The sequence below is a fragment of the Mus caroli genome, unplaced genomic scaffold, assembly GCF_978045245.1.
Source record: "Mus caroli unplaced genomic scaffold, Mus_caroli_1 scaffold_8, whole genome shotgun sequence".
In the NCBI taxonomy this organism is placed as follows: domain Eukaryota; kingdom Metazoa; phylum Chordata; class Mammalia; order Rodentia; family Muridae; genus Mus; species Mus caroli.
Genome location: NW_028227263.1, coordinates 65,969,803 through 65,993,937, shown reverse-complemented (window position 1 = coordinate 65,993,937; position 24,135 = coordinate 65,969,803). Strand labels below are relative to the sequence as shown.

General features: G+C 46.5%; 1 protein-coding gene and 1 long non-coding RNA gene across 2 annotated transcripts in view; one reads left to right on the top strand and one right to left on the bottom strand.

Moving 5' to 3' along the window:
* Iqgap1 (IQ motif containing GTPase activating protein 1) overlaps positions 1–24,135 on the bottom strand; it is a 92,804-nt gene that overhangs the window by 42,089 nt on the left and 26,580 nt on the right. Inside the window, exons 3-13 of the mRNA XM_021168910.2 lie at positions 16,767–16,923; positions 15,368–15,445; positions 13,698–13,774; positions 10,917–10,984; positions 9,462–9,575; positions 8,201–8,379; positions 6,406–6,490; positions 5,641–5,804; positions 4,453–4,537; positions 569–732; positions 248–408 (exon numbers count right to left, since the gene is read on the bottom strand). Of these exons, the coding sequence (XP_021024569.1) occupies positions 248–408; positions 569–732; positions 4,453–4,537; positions 5,641–5,804; positions 6,406–6,490; positions 8,201–8,379; positions 9,462–9,575; positions 10,917–10,984; positions 13,698–13,774; positions 15,368–15,445; positions 16,767–16,923 (1,332 nt within the window). The remainder of the gene's footprint in view (positions 1–247; positions 409–568; positions 733–4,452; positions 4,538–5,640; positions 5,805–6,405; positions 6,491–8,200; positions 8,380–9,461; positions 9,576–10,916; positions 10,985–13,697; positions 13,775–15,367; positions 15,446–16,766; positions 16,924–24,135) is intronic.
* LOC110299258 (uncharacterized) lies at positions 319–6,745 on the top strand. The gene is made up of 3 exons (XR_002378442.3): positions 319–382; positions 4,911–5,001; positions 6,481–6,745. It is a non-coding gene; the product is annotated as an uncharacterized LOC110299258 (long non-coding RNA).

The following is a 24,135-nucleotide window of genomic DNA, read 5'->3' as shown; positions in this document are numbered from 1 at the left end:
CTAAAAGCAGGGGACTCATCCAAAGACAGACAGACAAGAGGGCCGAGCTGAGAGGAACATAGTGGTAAAGTACTCTTCAATAAGCATGAAGAGGCCTGGGTTCCAACCCAGCACCAACAAAAACCAAATGTCATGGCGTCTGTCATGTCCTGACATTATGAAGTCACAGTATGAAGACACAAAGCCTGGAGTGAAAATTGGTATAGACACGAGGTCAGAGGTAGTAGCAGCCATGCAGTGGCCCCACCTTTGACAGTTTTCTTCCTCGATGTTGGTAAGGCCCGTAACTGAGCTGCTCAGCTGCTTCCACACTGTGGTCATGTCTCCTGACTCCAGCGCCCTGTTGATGAGGGCCACGGATGACAGCATCTCCACAGCAACAGTGAGTTCAGGATGGGTGAGGCTATGCTGTGGGGATGGGAGGAGAGAACAGTGAGGAAGGACTCTCCTCGACACCAAGGGAAAGCTGAGTTTCTGGAGAAAGCTTCTCCTAGGCCCATGGAGATGTGGGTATTAAATTCACTTCCACCCCATCCTGCTCCAAACAATGCAGGCTCAGTTCACTTACCTCAGGGCTCTGCTGCTGCAGGGTGGCCAACTCCTTCTGATAGAGATCGGCTGCAAACGGATACACCTGGGGCAGCTGGGCTTCAGGATTCATTAGCTCCAACACGGTCTTCTCAGCGATGCCCTTCTGGATGGCAGCGTTGATTGCTGCCACTGCTGCCAACCCTGAGGGAAAACAGGTCAGCGTGCATTAGCCTTAGAGCCCTGGGCAGAAACAGTGCCTTGTTTGGTTTTTGAGACAGGGTCTCACTATGTAGCTCTGGGTGCCCTAGAACTATGTAGATCAGGCTGGCCTTGAACTCACAGAGATCTACCTACCTCTATCTCTCTAGTGCTGGGATTAAATGGGTGCACAACCATGCCTGGCTGCTTTTTAAAAAAGATTTATTTCTATGTTATGTGTATGATGTTTGGTTATGTGTGTGTGTGTGTGTACTTGGTGTCCATGGAGACCAGAAGTGGGTGTCAGGTCCCCTAGAACTGGAGTTACAGATGGCTGTAAGCCTGTAACTACCATGGGAGTGCTGGGAACAGAACCTGGTCCTCTACAGAGCAATAAGTGCCTTCAACCCCAGGGCTAGCAACACCACACACCAACCCCTCACAACCTGCTTTAAAAGGATTGTGGAATATATGTGTATATGCATGTTCACATGTATGTAGATGCATGTGGCAGGACACGTGTGGAGGCCTTTGATATTGGGTGCCTTGACCACTCTCTGCCTTATACACTGAGGCAGGGTCCCCGCTTGTTTCAGGCTTGTCTGCCCATCCATCTTGTCAACTATGCACTGGAATTACAGGGCAGCTGTCATGCCCACTGTGCTTTTACACAGATTCTAGGATTAGAACCCTGGTCCTCAAGCTTGAGCAAGGAACGTCTGGCCTGCTGAACATCTCGCTAGAAACCCACACTCCCACTTACCACCCCAGCCCCCCCCCCAAAAAAAAAAAAAAACACTTGTGTGGCCCTAGTCTGCCTTTATTCACAAACTCTCCTACCTCAGGAGTTGCTGGAATTATAGGTATGGGGCACCAGATCTGGCTAGGAGGTACCAACTTTTATAGACTAAAGCTCCAGTCTGTACCTACAGTATCCGTCATGATGCTTGCTGTGGAACTTATCTCTAAAACCCTCATTGAAGATGGCAGTGGCAGCCTGCAGTGGGGGTGGGGTACAGTAGCAGCAGCAGGGGCATGGACTCCAGTAGGAGCAGAACAGGGTCTTGTTGGTCAGGGATGAAGCCAGGCCCAAAGCTGAGCCCACACAGAGTGCAGAAAGCCAGAGAATGGCTTTACTGCTGAGCAGTAGCTGCAGAGGCCATGGAGTGGACACAGGCCTCTTGCAGGGTTGCACCAAGCTTGTGGCTGAACTGAAGATCTAGAGAGCCAAGCACCCACATTTCAAACCACCTACCCTAAGGATTCTTGTTTGCCCAACTCTGAGCCTATGGACTGGACTCTATGAACAAGGATCCTCCCCTAACTTCAATACACAGAGCCCACAGGCAGCACAGGAGGCCGTACAGACCAGCAGGCCATCATGCCAGGTACCCTGTGCCAGCTGGCTATCACCCAATATCTGCTCTCAGGCAAGTGACTGATTTACCTGGCACCTAATTTCAAGCTAGACTGTGCCGGACTAGCACTGTCTGGTCTGTGGTTGAAAGGCAGCTTTAGGAGCCCGAGGTGACCTCATGGGCCAGAGAGAGTAGGCACTGAATCACATGTATTTAAATAGATATCTTCATACAGTGCTTGGGTTTCCTGTAGGCTGATTCTGCCATCTAGGCTACAGGCATTAAGGATCTGTTTACCTATAAACCAACAGTCACCCCTACCTGTCTGTCTCCTGTGCTGATAAAGAGCTGGCACCTCTGCCACACTTTATATGAGAGCTTTTCCAGTTTGCAAACAATGTCTATGTCTTGCTAGTGCTAGACTGTGCCAGCAATATGCACTCAGATAGCAGGGCCAAGTTCAGGAAAACATCTGCCCCACTGCTAGAGGCAGTTCCTCCTGTCTTCCTCTTCCTCATTCCGAGAAGCCAAACCCCCAGGTTTTGAAAATTACTTAATTTCAGGGTTGTCTGCACCTTTGGTTCCCTAAAATTTTTGCCCTCTGTGCAGGACTGACTTCAGTGCCCACAGGCCAGGCCCTCAGCCTCCCTGAATTGCCCAGGATCTCCAGCTGAGCATGCTCAAGGGAAGGGCCACTTCTGCAGTGGACTGCACCCTTTGTTTTCCTGCAGTCCTCAGTAGTAAGAGATAAAACCTGGTGTTTTGTGCTAAGAGGAAAACTCATAGCTTTGAGTGCCTCCAAAAATAAACTGGAGAGAGCACACACTAGCAGCTTAACAGCACACCTCAAAGCTCTAGAACAAAAAGAAGCAAATACACCCAAGAGGAGTAGATGGCAGGAAATAAACTCAGGGCTGAAATCAACCAAGTAGGAACAAAAAGAACTATACAAAGAATCAACAAAACCAGGAGCTGGTTCTTTGAGAAAAATCGAAAAACCAATCAATCTATCTTTCTCTCTTTCTTTCTCTCTCTCTCCTTCCTTCCTTCCTTCCTTCCTTCCTTCCTTCCTTCCTCTCTCTCTCTCTCTCTCTCCCTCCCTTCCTCATATTCTTTGGGGTTTTTGTTTTGTTTTATTGTTTTTTTAAAAATTTTCGAGATAGGGTTTCTCTGTGTTCCCCTGACTGTCCTGGAACTCACTCTATAGACCAGGCTGGCCTCGAACACAGAAATTCGCCTGCCTCTGCCTCCCAAGTGCTGGAATTAAAGGCATGCCCCACCATGCCTGGCTCTTTGTTTTTTTATCAAATATAGTCTAACAGGAATCAAACTGAAAAAGGAAACTTCAGTTGAGAAACTGTCTCCATCAGATTGTGTAGTAGGCAAAAGATCATTGAGTATTTTCTTGACTGATGATTAACATTGCAAGTGCCAGCCCTGAACAGATGGAATAAGAAATCAGTCTGCACAAGATAGTCATTCTATTCCTTCATGACATCTTCAGTGCCTGCCTCCAAGTTCATGTTTGAGTTCCTGTCCTGACTACCATTCATAATGTACTGTAAGATATAAGATGAAATAAACTTTCCTTTTCAAACAAAACAAAACGAACAAACCAACTAACCCCTGGCACTTCTAGAGCCAGACCTGGGAACAGCGCAGCCCAGGAGCAGAAGTGCTGCAGGACAGTGCTGCATTCGGGGGAGAGCACATCACTCATCACAGGGCTCATGGGAGAGGCAGGGCCATGTCGCCAATCAGTCACAGCTTACACCTCTGCACCCCACTTCCCTGGCTACCTTGACATGTGCTTGCTCTTAGCCCTTCAGTAAAAGCCAGCTTGGGTCTAGAAAATACACTTCCCTCTTCACTCCATTGTCAGTCTGCACTCCTGGTCATGTGTGCTTCCACTACCCCAGCTAAACAGTCCTTCCTTTCCCAGGAGCCTTCTAGTAAGGCCACCTTCAACTGCATCTCAACGCAGCCAAACAGGCACCAGAATTCTCAGGAGCCCCTGCTTGGAACTCACTGTTCCCTTGCAGCACTGTCTGCCCCAATTCCTTTCTCCTATGATCAGGGGTGCTCTTTCCTCTTCCACAGCCTAAAACTTACCACCCTTTAATGCTGCCTTCTCCAGATACTTCCCTAACTACCCAAAAGGGTTTATCAGCCATAGTGAATGTGCCCAGACCCTAGATCTGCTTTTAAAACCAGAAGAATGCTATTGCCACCAAAAACACTGAGTTTTGCATCATGACTAGTAGGCTCAGGTGGCAGGTGACATAACTTCAGACCCTTTAATGACATAAAGCCACAACTGCCCTCCCATGAACACTTCTGTTGCCCGGAGCTATGGGTCTCTTACGTCGTTGGTACTGCTGGGCAGCACTGTTGGCAGCATCCACTCCGGCCTGTACCTCCTCCTTCTGCAGGGGGTCAGTCTGGCCACTCTGAGGAAAGCAAAGGATATTGATGAGATGGCTGTTCATGCGTAGGCCTCTAGGCCTGAATGAAAGTCCTCTTCCCAGCAGTCACAAGGGACAAAGAAACTAAGCAAGCTCCAGGCTTAATGCAGCCAAACTGAATAGAGCCCAAAGCCCTTGCCAAATCTGGGGTAGAGTGGCTATTGATATGCCTGTGTATATGTGTGTGTGTGTGTGTGTGTGTGTAGCCCTAAAATGTTTTATAGATAAATATTTATGGACTCACAAAGGCATTAATGTGGCTTACCACATTGTACATTCCCACCAATGTATGCTGGGAATTTGTAAAATGTATACTTGTCTTTACGTAGTAGACAAAACCTTTTCTATTTGTTCCCAGAGGAAAGCCTACAAGTCTAATCCCACAAGATCCAACCTTGAAGCACCTAAAGTATTCTCCAGTGTCAGGCAAGGGACACTACTGGTGTGGGGTAATATTTTTTTTTCATCATTAAAGCACCTTTATTGTGATTACATTTTTTTAAATCTAATCTTTTTATTTTTATTTTTAAATTTTTTTAATTAGGTATTTTCTTCATTTACATTTCAAATGCTATCCCAAAAGTCCCCCAGACCCTCCCCACCCCCACTCCCCTACCTACCCACTCCCACTTCTTGACCCTGGCGTTCCCCTGTACTGAGGCATATAAAGTTTGCAAGACATGGGGTAATATTTTTAAAGTAGAATTTCCTGAAGTAAAAATGGAAAAACTTAAGGTTGCCTATAGAGGTTTTCCTTGGAGGAGGACTGGGAATAAGCAATAGAGAGAGGAGGCACTGTGCATCTTCAAAGAGTATTCACCCATCTCCAGGGAAATGCGGCTTTAGAGAGTGTACATGCTAGCTGAGATTAAAAGCACCACCAGCCCTCGGGACAGCAGAGAATCGAGGGCCACACACCTGGAGGGATAGATAGGATGGAAGTGAGGCCCAGACACTTGTGGGAACAGCATGAAAGTAAGGACTAGATACCAGGGCGGACACGGGATGGAAGCCAGGAACACAGACACCTGGAGGACAGCACAGAACCAAGAAGGCCAGGAAGCCCACAGCTCCACCCGCATGCCCACCTGTCTCTTTTGCTGCAGATCACTCTGTAGCTGCTTCAAGTACCAGTCGCTGTTCTGGGTCTGCAGCCCTCGGAGGCCCAGAGCCAGTGACTGCAGAGCCTTGAGCAGGGTCACTGCACAGCCCTGCTCTAAAGCCAGGCTGATGTTGGCCAGGGCAGAAGATGCTGAGGGGAGAGCAAAGGGTTAAAAACATCTGACAGTAACACAGCAGCCTCAAGAATCTTCCTTCCCCCAGACAACCTCAGCTCCAGACTGCGCACCAAACAGCCCCAGTCCCAGAGCTGCCATGGCTCAGCAGCTCAAGAGCCTAGAGTCAGAGAACCTGAATGGCATTAAGTGGAGAATCTCCAAGCCCACTGGTCCTTAGGCTAAGTCCTGCCACATTCCAGGCCTACTTAGACGCTTCCAGCTGTGAATGGCTTGGCACCAAGATGGCCCCGCTAAACCAGACATATGCAATGCCTACAATACTCAAAATACCGTCTTTTCCAATGATGCTTCCAAACTGTGAAAAGGACACAGAACAGAGGGTCTCCTGTGACAATTTACAGCTTTGGAAAATTTTGCTTAGAAATAAAAAAATCTTTTAACTTTGCACTCTGGAGTTTCCTCACTAACGGCCTTAGGGGTTAAAAAAAAAAAAAAAAGAACTTCCTTGGGCTGGGGTGTAAGTCAGTGGTCCAGTGCTTGCCCCTAGCACCACAAAGAAAGAAAATTCAGGTATCTTTAGAACCAGCTACTCTCCTGCCTTGGGGCCATACTTACTGTTGACTTTGTTTACATTCCCTTGGATTTCAGCTTGCGTGAGCAGCTCCTCATAAACGTCCCTTTCTCTGTCAGAGTTTTCCGTCTGAGGATGAGGAAGAACGGTAGAGATGAGCCCGGGTCTCTGAAGAGCCCAGAGAAGTGTGTGTGCTTCCTCCCACCCCACCAACATGACAAAACCAAGAACAAGTCTAAGTATGGAGTCCAGATCTTCTGTAAGTGGCAAAGTTACACAACAATCCCTAAAAACACAAGACCCGGGTCCACTTGGTACAAACAGTCATGGGTTCCTGCAGAGTGGAGCCAGGAGCCAGGAGGCAGGAGGCAGGAAGGAAGCCCCTGGAGGATCCACCCTGCCTACTAAGGTCAGAGGGCTGAGCTACATCCTTGCCATAAAGCAGAGGCCTTTTGTGGGTACCAGGGCTAAATAAAGGTGTGTGGAGTCTTTGTTCATTTATTACTGTTGTATACAGGTATGATGGAGGGGCGGGTGTGGTGTGCAAGTGGCAGCCTGAGAACACTCCTGTTCCTTTAACACTCCTCTCGCCTTACCCCCACCCCCACATCCCCACCCCCAAGACAGGGTTTCTCTGTGTAGCCCTGGCTGTCCTGGAACTCACTCTGTAGACCAGGCTGGCCCCAAACTCAAGAGATCCACCTGCCTCTACCTCCCAAGTACGCCACCACTGCCCGGCTCCTCTCACCTTTGACATGGGTTCTAGTGATTCTGTGATTGCCTGCTGAGTCATCTCACCAGCCCTTGCTTTTGTTTTGAAACAGTCTCACTCTGAAACCCTGGCTGTCCTGGAGCATACTCTGTAGACCGGGCTGGGCTCAAGCTCACAGAGACCCTCTGCCTCTGCCTCCCCAGTGCTGGAATCAATGGTATGCACCATAGAGGTTTTGTTTTTTGAGACAGAGTCTCATCTGTGATTCAGGCTGGCCTGCAGTTACTGGCTGGAATCATTCTGCTAACTTCCACATACTTATGACAATAGTAAAAATACATTTCACCCCAGAGAAGAAAATAGAGAAGGACCATAGCAATATCATATCATCTTTCAAAAGAACACTATTCAAATTGATGCTAAATGACCACATACAAGTGTGAAATGGCCAAAAAAAAGTTCAATGCCAGAAGACTATGTACTAAGGAATTTCATTTATGGAATTTTACCTTCTGAAAAAGGTAAAATGTAGTGAGAAAGAGAACAGACTAGGGCCTGGCGTGCTGGCGCATGCCTTTAAATCTCCACACTCGGGAGGCAGAGACCGGCAGATCTCTGAGTTCAAGGCCAGCCATGGCTACACAGAGAAACCCTGTCTCGTAAAAAGAAAACAGACGGGTAATTTCCTGGAGTTGGGGTGGGGAGGCAGACTGGTCTCAGCTGTACACTCAAAATGGGCCAACTGTACTGCACATACACCTCAGTAAGATGGATTTAAAATGCAGATTTACCAAACATGGAAGAACATAAGTCAATTAAAAAGACATTGCAGCTGGGCGTGGTGGCGCATGCCTTTAATCCTAGCATGCGGGAGGCAGAAGCAGGTGGATTTCTGAGTTTGAGGCCAGCCTGGTCTACAAAGTGAGTGCCAGGACAGCCAGGCTACACAGAGAAACCCTGTCTCGAAAAACAAAAAACAAACAAACAAACAAATGACAGGGGGTTGCGGGGAGGGTATGGGGGACTTTTGGGATAGCATTGGAAATGTAAATGATGAAAATACCTAATTTAAAAAAAAAAGAGAATGGGACAACTAAAAAAAAAAAAAAAAGACATTGCATTTGTACCCTGTTTTTAGCGTTTGTCATCTTGTCCTGCTTGGCCTGGTAAAGCACATCTTGGTACGTGGGAGCCAGGCCTTCTTCAAGATTGACGAGCATGGCATTGGGGTTTTTTAGAGCCGTAAAAGTGTCAGCTGCAACTCTGCGATCAATAGCTTCATTAATAGCAATAACAGCAGCATGTACTAAAAAACAAAGAAACTGAATCAAGACACAACTTACTGTAACTATAGATGGTAATAGGTGCACACTATACAGACAAAATGATATTGCAACCAGCTGCCACCGACATAGTAGACCCCTTGCCCAGGGCTGGAGCGACAGCCAGCTGGCCCTCCATCCACCATCTCCTCTTTTGCACACAGCAAATTTTCACCATGCTGAATATTCAGAATATACCCTGGCCAAGTATATTTGGTATGAAAAAATGTTCACCCTGAATTACATAGTAAATACCATAAGAGAAAGATCCCCAAAAGGCACCAAAATGTGGGGCCGGTGAGATGGCTCAGTGGGTAAAAGCACCCGACTGCTCTACCGAAGGTCCGAAGTTCAAATCCCAGCAACCACATGGTGGCTCACAACCATCCGTAATGAGATCTGACTCCCTCCTCTTCTGGAGTGTCTGAAGACAGCTATAGTGTACTTATATATAATAAAAATAAATAAATCTTTAATAAAAATGGATAATCTATTTCCAAACAACCATAGCACAGGCTAGCACAGGGTCTACACTATTCATAGATCAAAGCTTGTTAGCAAAGCTGCTCGTGCTGTGCCCGACCCCAGCACAGTATATCTGTTGGTATTCTATATGGACTCCTCCCCACAGTTACCTGGCAACAGCCAGGTATGCTCCTCCCCACAGTTACCTGGCAACAGCCAAGGAGGCCTGGCCCACTATAAAAGGGGCTGCTTGCCCCCTCCTTGCTCTTGCCTCTCTTGTCTCTTGCTTCCCGCTTGCCCTCTCCCTCCCCATTCCCTTCCCGCTCTCTCTGGGTGGTCAGTCTACTCTCTCCTTCTCTCTGCCTTTCTCTGCCTCTTCTACTCTACTCCCCTCCCCACGCCCTGAATAAACTCTACTCTATGCTATACAGTCATCGTGTGGCTGGTCCCTCAGGGGGGAGGGATGCCTTGGCACAGGCCTGAGGAGGCATCCCTTTCCCCCACACCCCCATAGGGCATACTCTTATATTTCTCTTTTTATGATCACAACAATAGCCAGCTTGAGAACGCCCAAATCAGCCAAGCAAAGCTTCCCGCTTACGCGCAGCTTCATCCACTGAGAGCTCGTTAGCCAGGATGCCCCCGATCTTGCTGAAGGCAGGCATCTGGATCCCGTACTTCTCCAGCTCGATCTTCATGTTGTTGATTTCTTCTTCTGCAGAAAAGGATGAAGACCTGCTCAAGCAACTTAAGCACCTTTTCATAACTCAAGGCACAAAATGGCCTCTGCCTCTAACTAAGGGTTAAGGAACTACCCTGGGGAAGCACTTAGTACCTGCTAGACGACATGCCATCAATAAACATCTGCTCACTACTATTACCAATACCATCAAACAACTACAAGGCAGAAAAGACCCAGGGGCCATAGTGTTTAAGAACTGCTACTTCCAGCCCTCCCTACAGTAATCTGCAGATGAACTGAGGCTTTAAGGGGAACTCAGTCTCTGCTATCCAAATCAGTAGCTGCTACTCAATTTCCTTTCCTAGGCAGAAAGCCAAATGATAAAGGAGGCTCTGACCTGAGTCTAGTAAATGAGTTTCCTGGAAGGAAAAATATTATAGATATAATACTACCAATTTCAAACTCCAAGGCCGAAAAAATAAGCAGCAGTTGAGAGATCTGACCCCTACTCCTGACCAGTGCTACCACTGTCCATTCTCTCCCCTGGCCCCCATCTCTTCAAGTACCTGTCCATAGCAAACACACAAAACTACAGCTTGGATTGTGGCTTATCCTACAAGGCCCATGACAGAGACTCAGTCCACACTGTGGTGTTCTGAGAGGTACAGAACCCTTTAAGAGGTGGGTCTAAGTGGGAAGTCATGGGAAGTGGGTGTCATGGGAAACACCATTCTTGGGAAGGATTACGGTTACTGGTTCTCAGAGAAGGCCTGACCCGCCGAGTTTTCTGGTTCTAGTCTTACAATACAGTACCGGTGCACACACTTCCACCAGGCTGTCTGCTATCAGTCCCTCACTGTCTGACTCTCCATTTCCAGTCTCCAAAGCTTCTCTCTATAAGGCATTTTATCACTTACGACACACAGGAACTACGGACCAAACAAGCTTAGACTTTAACATAAACTAAACGTGTTTCTGAGTCACCTCACTCTCCAGTTTCGCCCCTTAATTCTTCCCCAACAGGTGCTAGTTATAAAGCATTTTTTTAAAACAACCTGTATACGTTTAACGTTAGCCCCACATACTACCATTTTACATCTTAGATGTCACTATTCTCAAATAGCTGACACACATACAAAAGTACTTATAAAAACATTAAATCCACCAGCCGTCCCCACATAGCGAAAGAGCAGTTTGCAATTCCCAGCCCTCTGCTCTTCCCACCACACTGACAAGGGCAGATCATTCATGTTCCTCCCACCTTCCGTGTAGAGTATTTCCTAGAGCCCTTCTCCTTTAAGACAGACACTGTTGAACGTTCCAGGCGATTACCGAATGAGTCATACATTTTCCACAAGCCTCTGAACTCCTTACCTGTGAAATCAACCTTTCCATACAGGTCTTGAATCTGAGGAGCCAGGCCCAGTTTGAACAGGTACAAACTAGAGGACAACAAGGAGCAAAGAGTGAGGCCTCGTGCCACAGCAGCTGGAGCTCAGGTGGAGGGGTGAGGCTGGGAAGAGGGGCCCCTCACCGGGACTGTTACCCCAGCATACTTTTGTGTCACAGTGAGAGGCACAATAGGATGAAAGATTTCCCTTAGACTGGAATTTCGTGTCCCAGTTGTGGCCCAAAGTTAACGTATGCTGAGACATAGATGTTAATATAACATGGTATTCACACCAGGGAGTCCTTCGCACTCGTAAGTTTTAGGTAATAAGACATTTTAAACAAGCCTCATGAAAATGACTCAGACAGTGACTCTTGCTTCAGTGAGAATTCCTGTCACTGCCACAGAAGCTCAACGCAGGTTAATTAAGAGTTTAAAATAAAGTGCGTGCTATTTTATCTTTGCTCTTTAGAGAGTAACAAGACTCTAGACTCCATGAAGGCAAAGGCAAACCTCACCCACCCACCGCTGAGAGAGAAATGCCCGTAAGCCTGTGTTGTTGGGTTGGTCCTGGTGCTCAGGCAGATCAGAATCATTGAATAGAAGACATCAGACGACATTACAGACAGTGACTCAGCAAGACACAGAAACAAACACACCACATCAGAAGGGGCCGCTGCTCTGGCCTGGCATCTCCCCACCACACCTGAAGTCAACCCCTAGGGCCCACATGGTGGAAGAACTGACTGACTCCTATAAGTTGTGCCCTGAACCTGACCTGCACACCCTTGTGCACATATAAAATAAAATAATTTTCAAATAAATTTAAAAAGTGCAACAGGGTCATCCACAGTTTTGCAGCTAATCTATAAATCCAGGTATCTTCCAAAATATCCATACCTATAGATATTCTAGATAATCTCAGTTAATTCTTACCAGGTTTTAGCAACAAATGAACTCACACTAACTTAAACTCAATTTTCACAACATGAAGGGCTTTTAGTTTTCTTAATGTAAGGTAAGGACTATGGGCCTATTTAACACCAAAATCAGTGGGGTTTTATTTCGGTTTCCTTTGTGGTGGTGGTGGGGTCTCACTCTGCAGTCCTAGCTGGCCTGGAACTTCACTATGTAGCCGAGGATGACCTAGAACACGGATCCTTCTAACTCCAGGCTAGCATCAGGGCTCAGAAGGCTCCTGAGAAAGGAAAGCACACACACCACAGAGAACGGAACGTCAGCCACACAACAACTGAGTACCACCCCGATGGGGCAACCACCTTTGGAACAGAGCCAGAGCATAGCTCAGTGACAGCGCACTTGCCTGCCACCGGCCAGGTGTGGGTAAGACTCCAGCACTACATCAAGTTGGGGGAGAAAGGGTCCTGTGTTACTGCTGGTCCAAAGGAAGAGGGCATCCCACACAGTCCCACACAGCCCACAGTGAGGTGGGACTCTGTCCTGAGAGCTGTTGTTGAGGTCCTGAGTGGTTAACAGCCTCTTCCTGCATACGGCCAAGGGCTGCCAACTTACCTTTCAGGAAAAACACCAAGTGGGAGGAAAGAAACCATGAATCCCAAGCCAGAACACTCTGCCCTGCCTGTGCTTCCTAAGCAAAGACTGCATATGCAAGAGCAGTGGAGAACAATGGCAGACTTCCTCCCTTTGTTCTGATCCCATCGCTAGGAAGGCACAGGAACTCCTCATCTGTGTATTTCAAAGAATTGAGGGCTTGGGACCCAGGCTACATCAGAGGCTACAGAAGGAGCACAGAGGAATTCTGCCAGCTTAGCCTCTGTGCTTGCCAAGTTCAGACAGCCACTGTAGGCATGGCCTTCACAAGGTTATCACCAGACAGACCTCAGCACACCAAGCCAATCACAATGCCAAGAATTAATCAGGCCTTGGCTCAGACACAAGCATTTGAATTCATTATGCTCTTAACACAGAGATGTACTAGCCACCTGCAGTCGCTCTTCTGCACACTCACAATGATGCTGGTGATACCAAGGTTCCAACCCAAGTTTCATAAAAGCACTGAGATGGGGCAGCTCGGTGGAATGGGCCTGGGCTTGACTTGAGATAGAGGCTTTTACAGGTCCCTGCTATCCTTTTCACTTGTAAAATTAACATCGAGGCTAATAGCAAGCGGAATCCAAGCAAACAAATCTCACCCTCAAGTCCCACTTCCTCCCCAACCTTCCCCAGTCCTAGAGCCAGGAAGGAATCTGATAACACATTATACCACCATTCCCAACTACCCAAGCGTTTATCTTCCTCTCCCCTACCCTCTCTTCAGACACAGCACTGCCTCCTGCTAATTCAGTACCCTGCTGGCTCTAAGAAGTGGGAACTTGCAATTAAGTCATTTTCCATGAAATTATGCTTTACCTCCTATCATATTTGTGTTGGTATAAAAATTACTTGTTGAATAAACAAATAACAATGGAAGGTCCCAGCTGGCTGAATGGATAAAGGACACCACACCCTGATTAAGATGCAGAGTTCAGAGAGGTGCCAGATAAAAAAATGAAAGCTTATACCGTGTTTCTGCAACAATAATATATTACGGGAATAAACAAATCCCTTCTCTCTGCTCCCTAGAAAAACACAGGTGTTTCGGTAAGGATAATAGCCTTCTATTCCGTTTGAAAATCCTCGAGTTGATATAAAACCCCTTTCATTCTTACAGCACAGACAAAAAATACACACTGGACTGCGCAGTTATCCTTAGGTGACTTATTTTGCTAAGAAGCCCTGGTTACCTGAGGGCGTGGATACAGTAGATGCATCTTGGCATGTTCTTCCGGTCATAGATATCTGTGGTTTCTGGGTAAAAAATCTAGGAAGAAATCAAAGAAGTAGACTGAATGGATTGGTTAGAAGACTCTGGAAAGGAATAAAGACCTTTACTAAGACAGACCAGACCTCAGGAAAAGATCTTCCTGAGCACAGCAGTAACACCAACGTTTGCAGGAGAGTGAGGAGAGAGCCTAAAGCTCTCTGCAAGGCAGAGAATACATCCCAGAAATTAACAGAAACAAGGTAGTTAAGTAGGGTGAAATCAGACGATTGCTATCATGTCCAAAGCCACACCAGTGGGACAAGGATGGAGCCTGGCTTTGGAGAGAAGGATAAAAGCAGAGCTTTGAGCGCACAGGAGGCAGGAGCCAGGCTATGCTGACTCACTAGAAAAGGAAGCTGGAGAAGCAGGCTACAAAGTTGTTGTGATGGTGGATGGATAAAAGGCATTTCAGATGAATGGAGAAAGTTTGGGGAGGGACTGGATGAAGGGTCTAGGGTATCTCCAAACTTCAGAGACTAAGCTCAAGGCTTGCCTGGATGCATAGTAAGCTGAAGGGCAGCCTGGGCAACCCAGTGAGACTGTCTGAAAACATCAACCAGTGCAGGCTGAGGACACAGCTCAAGGGTAGAGTACTTGCCTAGCTGCCATTAAGGCCTGGGCTCTTCTCTAGTGACACCATAAAACAAAACAAAACAACAAAAAACCCTAGCAACTGCAAACATAAACACACTCTAAATACCATCCAGAGGACACTAAATTGTCATCACTCATAGGTGACAACACTGTATGAAAGGCAGGAAGTCACAGGTTCACAGTGTAGTAATTTACACTAGCGTGCATTTTACATTACAGAAAACAGGAACAGGAGGTATAGGTGCACAGAAAGGCCAGGTAACCATAGCAACTTGGTGCAATGCATTTCCTGACATTTGTGGGACAGAAATCTCAAAAGCACCCTTGACAGAGAAGAGCAGCCCAGCAGCTTGTTCTGAGGAAGTGGGGATGAAAGCTGGCCTCTCACACAGACGAAGATCCACATCTGAGTCAGCGCAGCAGACCCACGTGTAACCAAGACATGAGCACTCACTCCGATAAGCACCAGAGTCTGGTCACTGTGCCATCTAGTCACTGTGCGACACTCCACAGCTCACCTGTACCCTTGTTCTTTTTCAGTTCCAAAAACCTGGGCTCCACAGGGAATAAGAGAATAAGAATAAGAGAATAAAGGAATAAGAGAATAAAAACCACCACCCAATCCCATCACAGCAATGAAAAGTACTTCCTTACCAAGGAAAAAGAACAACTATATATAGTCTTTCCCTGAATCAAACTGAAAAGAACCCCTATCAGTAAGAAGGAGCAGGCCAAAATTAGCCAGCATGGTGCTGCGTACCTATAAACCCAGCACTCTGGAAGCTGAGGCAGGAGCATTGTGAGTTCCAACCAGCCTAGAGTACAGCTTGCGCTTGAGCTACTATCTCAACAACAACAAAGAGAGGCATAATGGGAGGGAAGGATGAACAGAAGGAAGGACAGACAGATCACTGACTGCTTTGCAGAATGACTTTGCAGATTGAATGAGAGCCATTATGCCAATTGGCAGCAGCACGGGTGGGTACCGCAGCTTACCTTAGGCAACCCAATCTCATCCATGGCATTCAGCCACTGAATCACATTATCCGTGTGTCTGAAGTGGAGGCCGGTAGCCTGGAAACAAGAACAAGAGCATCCGCTGTTGGCAAGAGCTATGTGCTGTGAGTTGCTACACCATTCCCTCCCTTAAGCATCACTACACTCCCATCTCAGTGCGCTCTGCCCTCCTCTCACTTAGAGATGGCCTGGAGAACCTCCCTCAGCAGCGTGCTTATAGCTTGGTGTCTGAAATCACATTACCCGAGACTCTGTTCTCAGGCGTGAACATCTGCTGGTGACAGTTGGCAAGCCATTCAGCCTTGCAGTCTGAGTCACTTCATCTATAGTGGTTTCATATATCTGCCGTGAGCCTGACGAGAAGGTGCACACACAAACCATGGAGGCTAGTGTGGGGTTTGAGCAGATAGTCCCCAGCTAACAGTGCAAAGAGGTGACTGTAACGTGATGAGGGTCCTAAGGTCATCAATGACTGATCCACTGACTAAGTTCGTAGCTGATTGGCCCAATGGGGTGGGAGTGGGTCACTCGTTCAGTGTCCTGTTCCCCTAGTCCCCTCACTCCTCAGCCACATGAGGCGAGTCTTGTGAGCTTTGCTCCCTGCTATAGCCAAGAAAGACTGGCACAAAATGACCACAAACCCCAGGGAACTGTGGGCCACATTAATCGTTCTTACTCTGATTTTTCTCATTTCAGATGATTAATACATGGTGATTTTGGCTACGGACATGAATTTAAACATAAAACATAAAAAGCATTTTCACAGTATGTAGCTTTAGCTCGTGTGGCTTTCGGCTCAGTGCTCAGTCCTGAAAGTCAGCTCTTTTCACTCTGGCTATGCAATCCTCCACTGTCTTTCAAACTAATCCAGGGGCAAGTTCCTGTCAGGGGCTCTAGAGATGGGAAGTCTGGTCCTTCTCAACATCCCAGCCATCCTCTTCCTCTTCCCGGATGGCCACAGATTCAGTCCGTCACTCGCTTAAGCTTTCTGACATTAAGGCTCTTTCTCATTTTATCTTGAACTCCCCCAGCATTGCAGGAGGAATTTTCCCAAAGTCACCACAGCTACACTTCAGTGCCTAGTTCTCTGTGACAATGGTAATTCCCCCAGTCACTTCCTCTACTTTCTAAGAATGAAAATATAAATCATCCAGGGCTGAGAAATTAATTAATTAACGTGCTACCAGAACCACTCAGCTGACAGCATCTCCACGGTGCTCACTCTGTGCTACTCTGTACTCTGGGCTTCTTAAGGGCAGTGCTTTGTTTGGAACCGGCACACACCTTGCATGGACTTCTCCACAGATGCCGCACAGAACACGCGTGCTAACCCTCTCACGCTCACAGTTATATTCTAAGCACCAAGCAAAGGACTCACCTTGTATCTGGTCTGCTCTCGATCGTAGATTTTCTTCAGGGACACCACTTTGGGAGAGAAGAAGTTCCCTAGCTTGGCAAGGTAGACTCCGTTTCTAAGGCCCTCCTCTAGCTCTGTGGTAGGCGGCAGGTCCTCCCCTAGGCATGCTTCCATCCACCTGCACAGGAGAAAAGGATGGTCAGAAACCCTTTGTGGACTTCAGTTTCTATTCTCCTGAACCAAATGTAAGACTGCTCTTGAACACATTCAGCACAGACAGGCTTCCAGCTGCGGCTGGGACCTTAAGCAGAGGACGAAAGCCACCTTCTTCACCGGCATGGGGCCGCTCCATGAACCTCAAATTCTGCCTCTAAGTCCTTGTTACCTCTTAGCAAGGCTGGGAGGATCCATCTGCAACTGAAGCCACTGTCTCAACCACTTACTGGCTGTCACTGGTGGCTTTTTCAGGTGGTGACCTTCTAGGCTCAGGCACTAAGGTTGCTTGTAACAGTCAATCAGCTAAAATACTGAAGGAGGAAACTCCCAAGGAAAAAGAAAATAACAAGCTTTCTCTTAAATAACAAATTTTCTTTCCCGATTTCCCCTTTCCCTCTTTTCCCTTTTTTTTTTTTTTTTTTTTTAAATAATGAATTATTTTTAAGTGGCTTCTTGGAGAAAGGAAAGACATGGCTACAGAAAGGGAAATGGAAACTTTTCCACTGGAACCTAATCTCAAGAGTTTAGGAAGTGGGAGCCAAACACAAATTTCTTTCTTTCTTTTTTTTTTAAAGATTTATTTATTTTATGTATGTGAGTACACTGTAGCTGTCAGACACACTAGAAGAGGGCATAAGGTCTCATTACAGATGGCTGTGAGCCACTATGTGGTTGCTGGGAATTGAACTCAGGATCTATGGAAGGACAGTCAGTGCTCTTAACCACTGAGCCATCTCTCCAGCCCCAAACACAAATTTCTAACAGAAATGCAGATAACTAAAATTGTTCATAGTAATGATTTTTAACCTCTTTTCATTTTTTAACACATGAAATAAATACACATGTAAGTAAATGTGTGCATGTCTGTGTGTGTGTGCATGTGTGTGCATGTCTGTGTGAGTGTATGTGTGTGTGTGTGTGTGTGTATGTGCATGTGTGTGTGTGTGTGTGTGTGTGTGTATAAGCACAAGCCCTGGTGCTTGAGTAGATGTCAAGAGACAACTTGCTGGAGTCTGTTCTCTCCTTCCACGGTGTGCCCCCACCCCCACCACCCTGGACTGAATTCAGATTATCACACTTTCATGCACTTGTTGTCATGCCATCTCGACAGCCCTTTAACCACTTTTTGCCCGAGTCTCTTGAATCTCCAAGGGAAGCTATAGAGTGCACATTCCAAATGTTCATATACTGAAATTCTCCATATAACCTCAGAGCTTTCATTGACTTTATGAACCGGGAGTAAGAACTCATAGCTTAACATTATTCCCTCAAGTTATGACGGCTAGCATTATCCTCATTCTCTTGTCCATACTGGGAAGAAATCTAAACATCAGATGCTGCTTGATCTGCTGGACCAAAGTCAGAGATGTGTGAAAAGTCAAGTGAAAAAGGTCCCGGTACAGCGGGTGAAAGTAAAAAGAAGCTTTATAAAGTGTGTCAGCACAAGAATTTTTATTTTGTTGTTTTGGTTGGAGGTTTTTGTTTTGTTGGAGTCCAGGGTCCTGCTAGCTTCAATTCTTAAGCTCAAACAATCCTTCTGCCTCAGTCACCAGAGTACTCAAGACTATTGGAACCCATTGAGACTGTACCCATAAATATTGACCTTAAGAGTCAAAGGGGGATAGGAATGTAGTTCGGTGGAACAGCACATAATAGACCTAATAGGCTCTAGGTCCTAAGTTCAATGCCCAGTTCCTCCTCAGCACTAAAAGACTAAGATGTCTTAGTAGGCTGCTCTTCCGGAAGACCCGGGTTCCATTCCTAACACACATGGCAGCTTATAATTACAACCATGTGTAACTCCAGCCCCAGGGGACCAAAAGGGGATCCAAAACCCCCTTTCTGACCGCCATGGACACTAGGCACATAAACGGCGGACACACATGCATGCAGGCAAGTACTCATGCACATGAAAAACACATAAGACAACACTCCTTTTGTCCCCTCAAATACTATAGACCAGTCAGTCAGTTTTATTTTCAGATCAAGTCTCTTTTAGCACACCACACACTGTCTGACATACAGTAGGCAGTTAAGTAAAGGCTGAATGGACACCTGGATAGACCGGAGAACCTCTGCTCGTCTCCCATACACAATGACAACCTTTTCTTCTGACTCTCCTTTCAACTGTCATAGTAAAGAAGAGAGGCAAGTTTTCCAGAAGAATCGTAAGGGTAACTAAATTAGCCACCAATCTGCCAGGGCTACAAAATTCAAACTCTCTTCTCTAAGAACCATAGGGAAAGAAAGGAAAGGAAAGGAAAGGAAAGGAAAGGAAAGGAAAGGAAAGGGAAGGGAAAGGGGAAAGGGGAAAGGGGAAAGGGGAAAGGGGAAAGGGGAAAGGGGAAAGGGGAAAGGGGAAAGGGGAAAGGGGAAAGGGGAAAGGGGAAAGGGGAAAGGGGAAAGGGGAAAGGGGAAAGGGGAAAGGGGAAAGGGGAAAGGGGAAAGGGGAAAGGGGAAAGGGGAAAGGGGAAAGGGGAAAGGGGAAAGGGGAAAGGGGAAAGGGGAAAGGGGAAAGGGGAAAGGGGAAAGGGGAAAGGGGAAAGGGGAAAGGGGAAAGGGGAAAGGGGAAAGGAAAGGGGAAAGGAAAGGGGAAAGGAAAGGGGAAAGGAAAGGGGAAAGGAAAGGGGAAAGGAAAGGAAAGGAGAAAGAGGAAAGAGGAAAGAGGAAAGAGGAAAGAGGAAAGGAAAGGAAGACAGGCAGGCTGCTGCGGGACAGAAAGAGCAGTCACCAAAGGGCATGCCACATCATTTTCTTTCTAAGAGTTTACTGCTAAAAAGAAAATGGATGGCCAGTTGTGTTGGCACACACCTCTGATCCCAAACTTGGGAAGCAGAGGCAGGTGGATCTCTGTGAGTTCTTGATCAGCCTGGTCTACATACTGAGTTTCAGGACAGCCAAGGCTATGTAGAGAGACCCTGTCTCAGAAACCAGTGTGGGGGAGTGGAGGGTGAACAGGATCATTCTGACAAACAGCTGCTGGCACGCCCAGCTCTCAGGGGACCTTCTAACTTGGGTTCTCATTAACAGGAACAAGCCTCACAACAACAGCTAAAGTCAAAAGCAGCAGCACACAATAGACAAAAAAAAAAAAAAAATATTTACTCTTTGCTTGATATGATGTCAATCCATAGGGCAGACTGTGGACAATAGCATAATGGACTCATGTGGCCAAGTGAGAGGGAGACAGTTCGTTCCCTTAGGTGACTGATTAGATCTTCCTCCTCTCTGAAGTTACTAGACCAGATTGAAAGTAAAAGACGGGACTGACTCAGGTGATCCCTATAATCTTTTGTCTCTGCCCTCCATAGTCCAATAGCTATAAAGCAGTCCTCATTAATGCCTACACTTACAAGTTCCCTGCAGTAAGGTAGGATACAGCACCCCAGACCAGAGCTAGAAAAACCAACTGTGATTTGGTGGCCAGATAGTAGAGGCAGAAGTCAGAATAGAAAGAGAGGAAAATGCAGGCACTGCTTCCAAACACCCCACATACGACAACCACCGCATGTCCGCTCACCTTCGAGTCAGCTATTCCTCAATGGTTTGTTTCTGAGAATAAAATAAATCAGATTTGGGAAAAGTGGGATTCTGTGCATCTTAGTTTGCTTTTTATTGCTGTGATAAAACATAACCAGAAGCAGCTTGGGGAGGAAGGGTTCATTTTACCACCACTGAGAGAAAGCAGGGCGAGAACTCAGACCCGGAACCTGGAAACGGGATGTGGAGCAGAGGCCGTCTAGGAGTGCTGCTCACTGGATTGCTCCTTATGGCTTGCTTGCCCTGTTTTCTTATAGTACCTAGGACCATCAGCCTAAGGGTTACACCACCCACAGTGTGCTGGGCCCTCTCACACCAATCGTCAACCAAGAAAATGTACCACAGGCTTGCCCACAGACTAATCTGGTGGGGGCATTTTCTCAGTTCAGGTTTTCTCTTCCAAAATGACTGGAACTTCTGTCAAGCTGACATAAAACCAGCCAGCATACTGTATTACTCCAATTATGAATGTTAAGTACAGTGTCTTGATATTATGACTGACTGAATGAACGATTGATCGATTGACTGACTAACAGAACTGATTGATTAGTGGGTTGATAACTGATTGATTGATTGATTGATTGATTGACTGACCAACAGAATCTCTAACAAAGCCCAGGCTCCCGACTGGCCTCAAACACAGGCTCTCCCTGCCTCTGCCTCTAATACACTACAGCCACAAGAGTACAGTGTACCAGACCCTGCTATGCTATTGTAACTTTTATATTCAACCTCTAGACTCAAATTCTAAAAACAGCAAACCCCTTATCAGTCCTCCATAGCTCACAGGAAATCTCTTCTTCTGCCATCACACCAGAGTCCTAAAGTCTGAGGGCCACGAGTGTGGCTCAGCACAGATCCCTTTGATTTTGTTCTCTGGGTTGTTTGGTTTTGAACATAAAACATTAGAGTATATCACTCAACATTTTCCAAAACTGTATGACTATTCTCCATGTTATTATGTAGTTTCTCAGGACTTTTAAGTTAAATAAGGAGCCCACCAAAGGGTTGGTCACTTTTATTAGTATTTATGTTTATAAATATATAAACATTTCTAACCATTAAACAATACTGCACAGTATTAGAATTGATTCTGAGGAGGAAAGAACTTTAGAAAGATAGAACACATATTCAGAATGTGTCAAGCCCAGGGTTTAATCTCTAGCAAAACCAAAAGGATAATTTAAACATTGAAATGGGAAATAGTTTTTAATATTTTGTTGTTGTTCATGATGATGTTTTTATTTTTCGAGACAGGGTTTATCCATGTAGCCCCGGTTGTCCTGGAACTCTCTGAGACCAGGCTGGGCTCAAACTCACAGAGATCTGACTGCCTCTGCCTCCCAAGAACTGGGATTAAAGCCATGTGCCACCACTGCTCCTTTCAGTTGTTGTATGTGTATGCTGTTTTACCTGCCTGTATGTACAGGCACCATGTGTGTGCTGGGTATCCACACAGATCAGAAGAAGGCATGGGATAGAGTCTGGAATTGGGGTTACAGATGGTTGTAAGCTGCCATGTAGGTGCTGGAAACTGACCCAGGATTCATTGCAAGAACACCAACCGCTCTTAACCACTGAGCCATCTCTCCTGCCCTCACATATATAAACAAGAGCACCAACCGCTCTTAACCACTGAGCCATCTCTCCTGCCCTCACATATATAAACAAGTATTTTTGGTTGCCCAAGAGGCTGCTCCAAGGTTGTACCTTATTTGCACAATCTCTCATGTACAAATTATGGGTGACTTATCCAAGGTCACTGCTACTAAGTGGCAAAGATGGACCCACTCTTGGTTTGCAACTCTTCTCACAGGGCACCACTGTTGCTGTTGCCATGCGTCAGGACCCAGCAGAACTGGGTACCACAGGGGTCTAACCAGAGGGAAGTGTCAGAAATCCCATGCAGGGGAAGGCTGGGAATGCCCCAGGACTGTCTCCTTAACACTGGGTCAGACAGTTCAGCTCAACAGCAGACCCAGCCATAACTCTCAACTCAGACACGAACTCTCTTATAAAATACAGCAGTTAGAGTTGGCAAGAGGGTAGAGTGGGTAAAGGCACTTTGCCACCAAACCTGACAACCTCTGTTTGATCCCCAGGACACGGTGGAAGAACCACTCTCAAAAGCTACCCTCTGACCTACACACATACACACACACACACACACACACACACACACACTCTTACTTATGGCACATGCACCCTTCCCCCAAATAAATACATGAATAAATACATGTAATATTACTTTTAATTTAAGCATTTTAATTTGTCCTTATAAATGCACTTAAGATACATTTAAAAGTTAGTATCTGTGTCTCAGCAGTTGAGGGTTTGCATAGCATGCTTATTGCCCTACATTCAATCTCCAGCACTGTGAAACATAGATAAATAAATGGGGAATAAATAAATGATTAAAAAAATAATCAATGCATAAAAGATAATTTATCAGCCAATGCAAAATTTTCTCCCTAACCCCAGTGATGCCGCCTCAAACAGTGTTCCCCAAACAGCTCAAGTGAAGCATGAGAGGCACTGCCACACACAGAGATCAAAAACATTGGAGGGAAAGCATTTCCTCTGTGGACAGGGTAGCCATAAAGCTTTTCTGACACCAGCACCACCAGCTTTTTGCAGGCCACTCAGGCTGCCTTCTGGAACATGACAGAGGATGAGGGCATCATGTGACCAGCATCACCTGGGAACCTAGAAAGATTCACACTTAACAAGACACCCAGCACCTGACCAACCAGTCCTCCTCCTCTTCGTTTTTGTTTTAAGTCAGAGTCTCATTGTGTGGCCAAGGTCGGTCTCAAACCTGTGGTCCTCCTCAGTGCTAGGATCACATGGTGGTTTAAAGAGACCTGTGCCATGGCACTCTGCTCTTCATTTGCTAACAGAGGATGGTAGCAAAAACCTCCAAATAGGTTTGTTGTTAAGAATTCAGTAAGATTATGACTGGAGTCTAGCACAGTGCTTGGCAGATGATTAAAGACGTCTGTGCCTTTTCCTCCTGTGAGTCACACTCGCTACTTGATACTTCCGTTAAGTACAATGATTCCAGTTCCGTCAAGTATTCCCGTAAAAAGAATAATAATAGCGCATACCCATAGAGCGTTCTGGATGATGACACAGTATATATAAGTGCTAGGAATATCGGCTGGCACAGAGAAGGCACTCAAAATGCCTCCTGCCATCAACAGGCGTGTGGGGCCTGCTCCTCGGGACCCTCAACATCCTTCTCACCCATCTCTGAACATTCTCCAACTGAACACAAGACCTACAGCCACAAGGAGAGAGCCTCTGAGTGTGTCCGTGAGGGAATTTTCCAATTGGGTTAGCTAGGATGAGAAGACCCATCCTACTGTGAGCAGTACCACTTCATAGGATACGTCCCAGGCTGATCAAAATGAGACAGCCAGCTGAGCACCAGGGGACATCATTCCACTCACTGAGCTTGCAATGTGACCTCAAACTCCTGTTGCCATGACGGGCTGCACCCTCGAACTATAAACTAAAATAGAACCCTCCTTCCAGGCATGGTGGCACACATCTGTAATCCCAGTACTCAGGATGTACAATGAAATTGAACTCGGTGAGTTCTAGGCCAGCCAGAGCTACAAATGAAACCTTG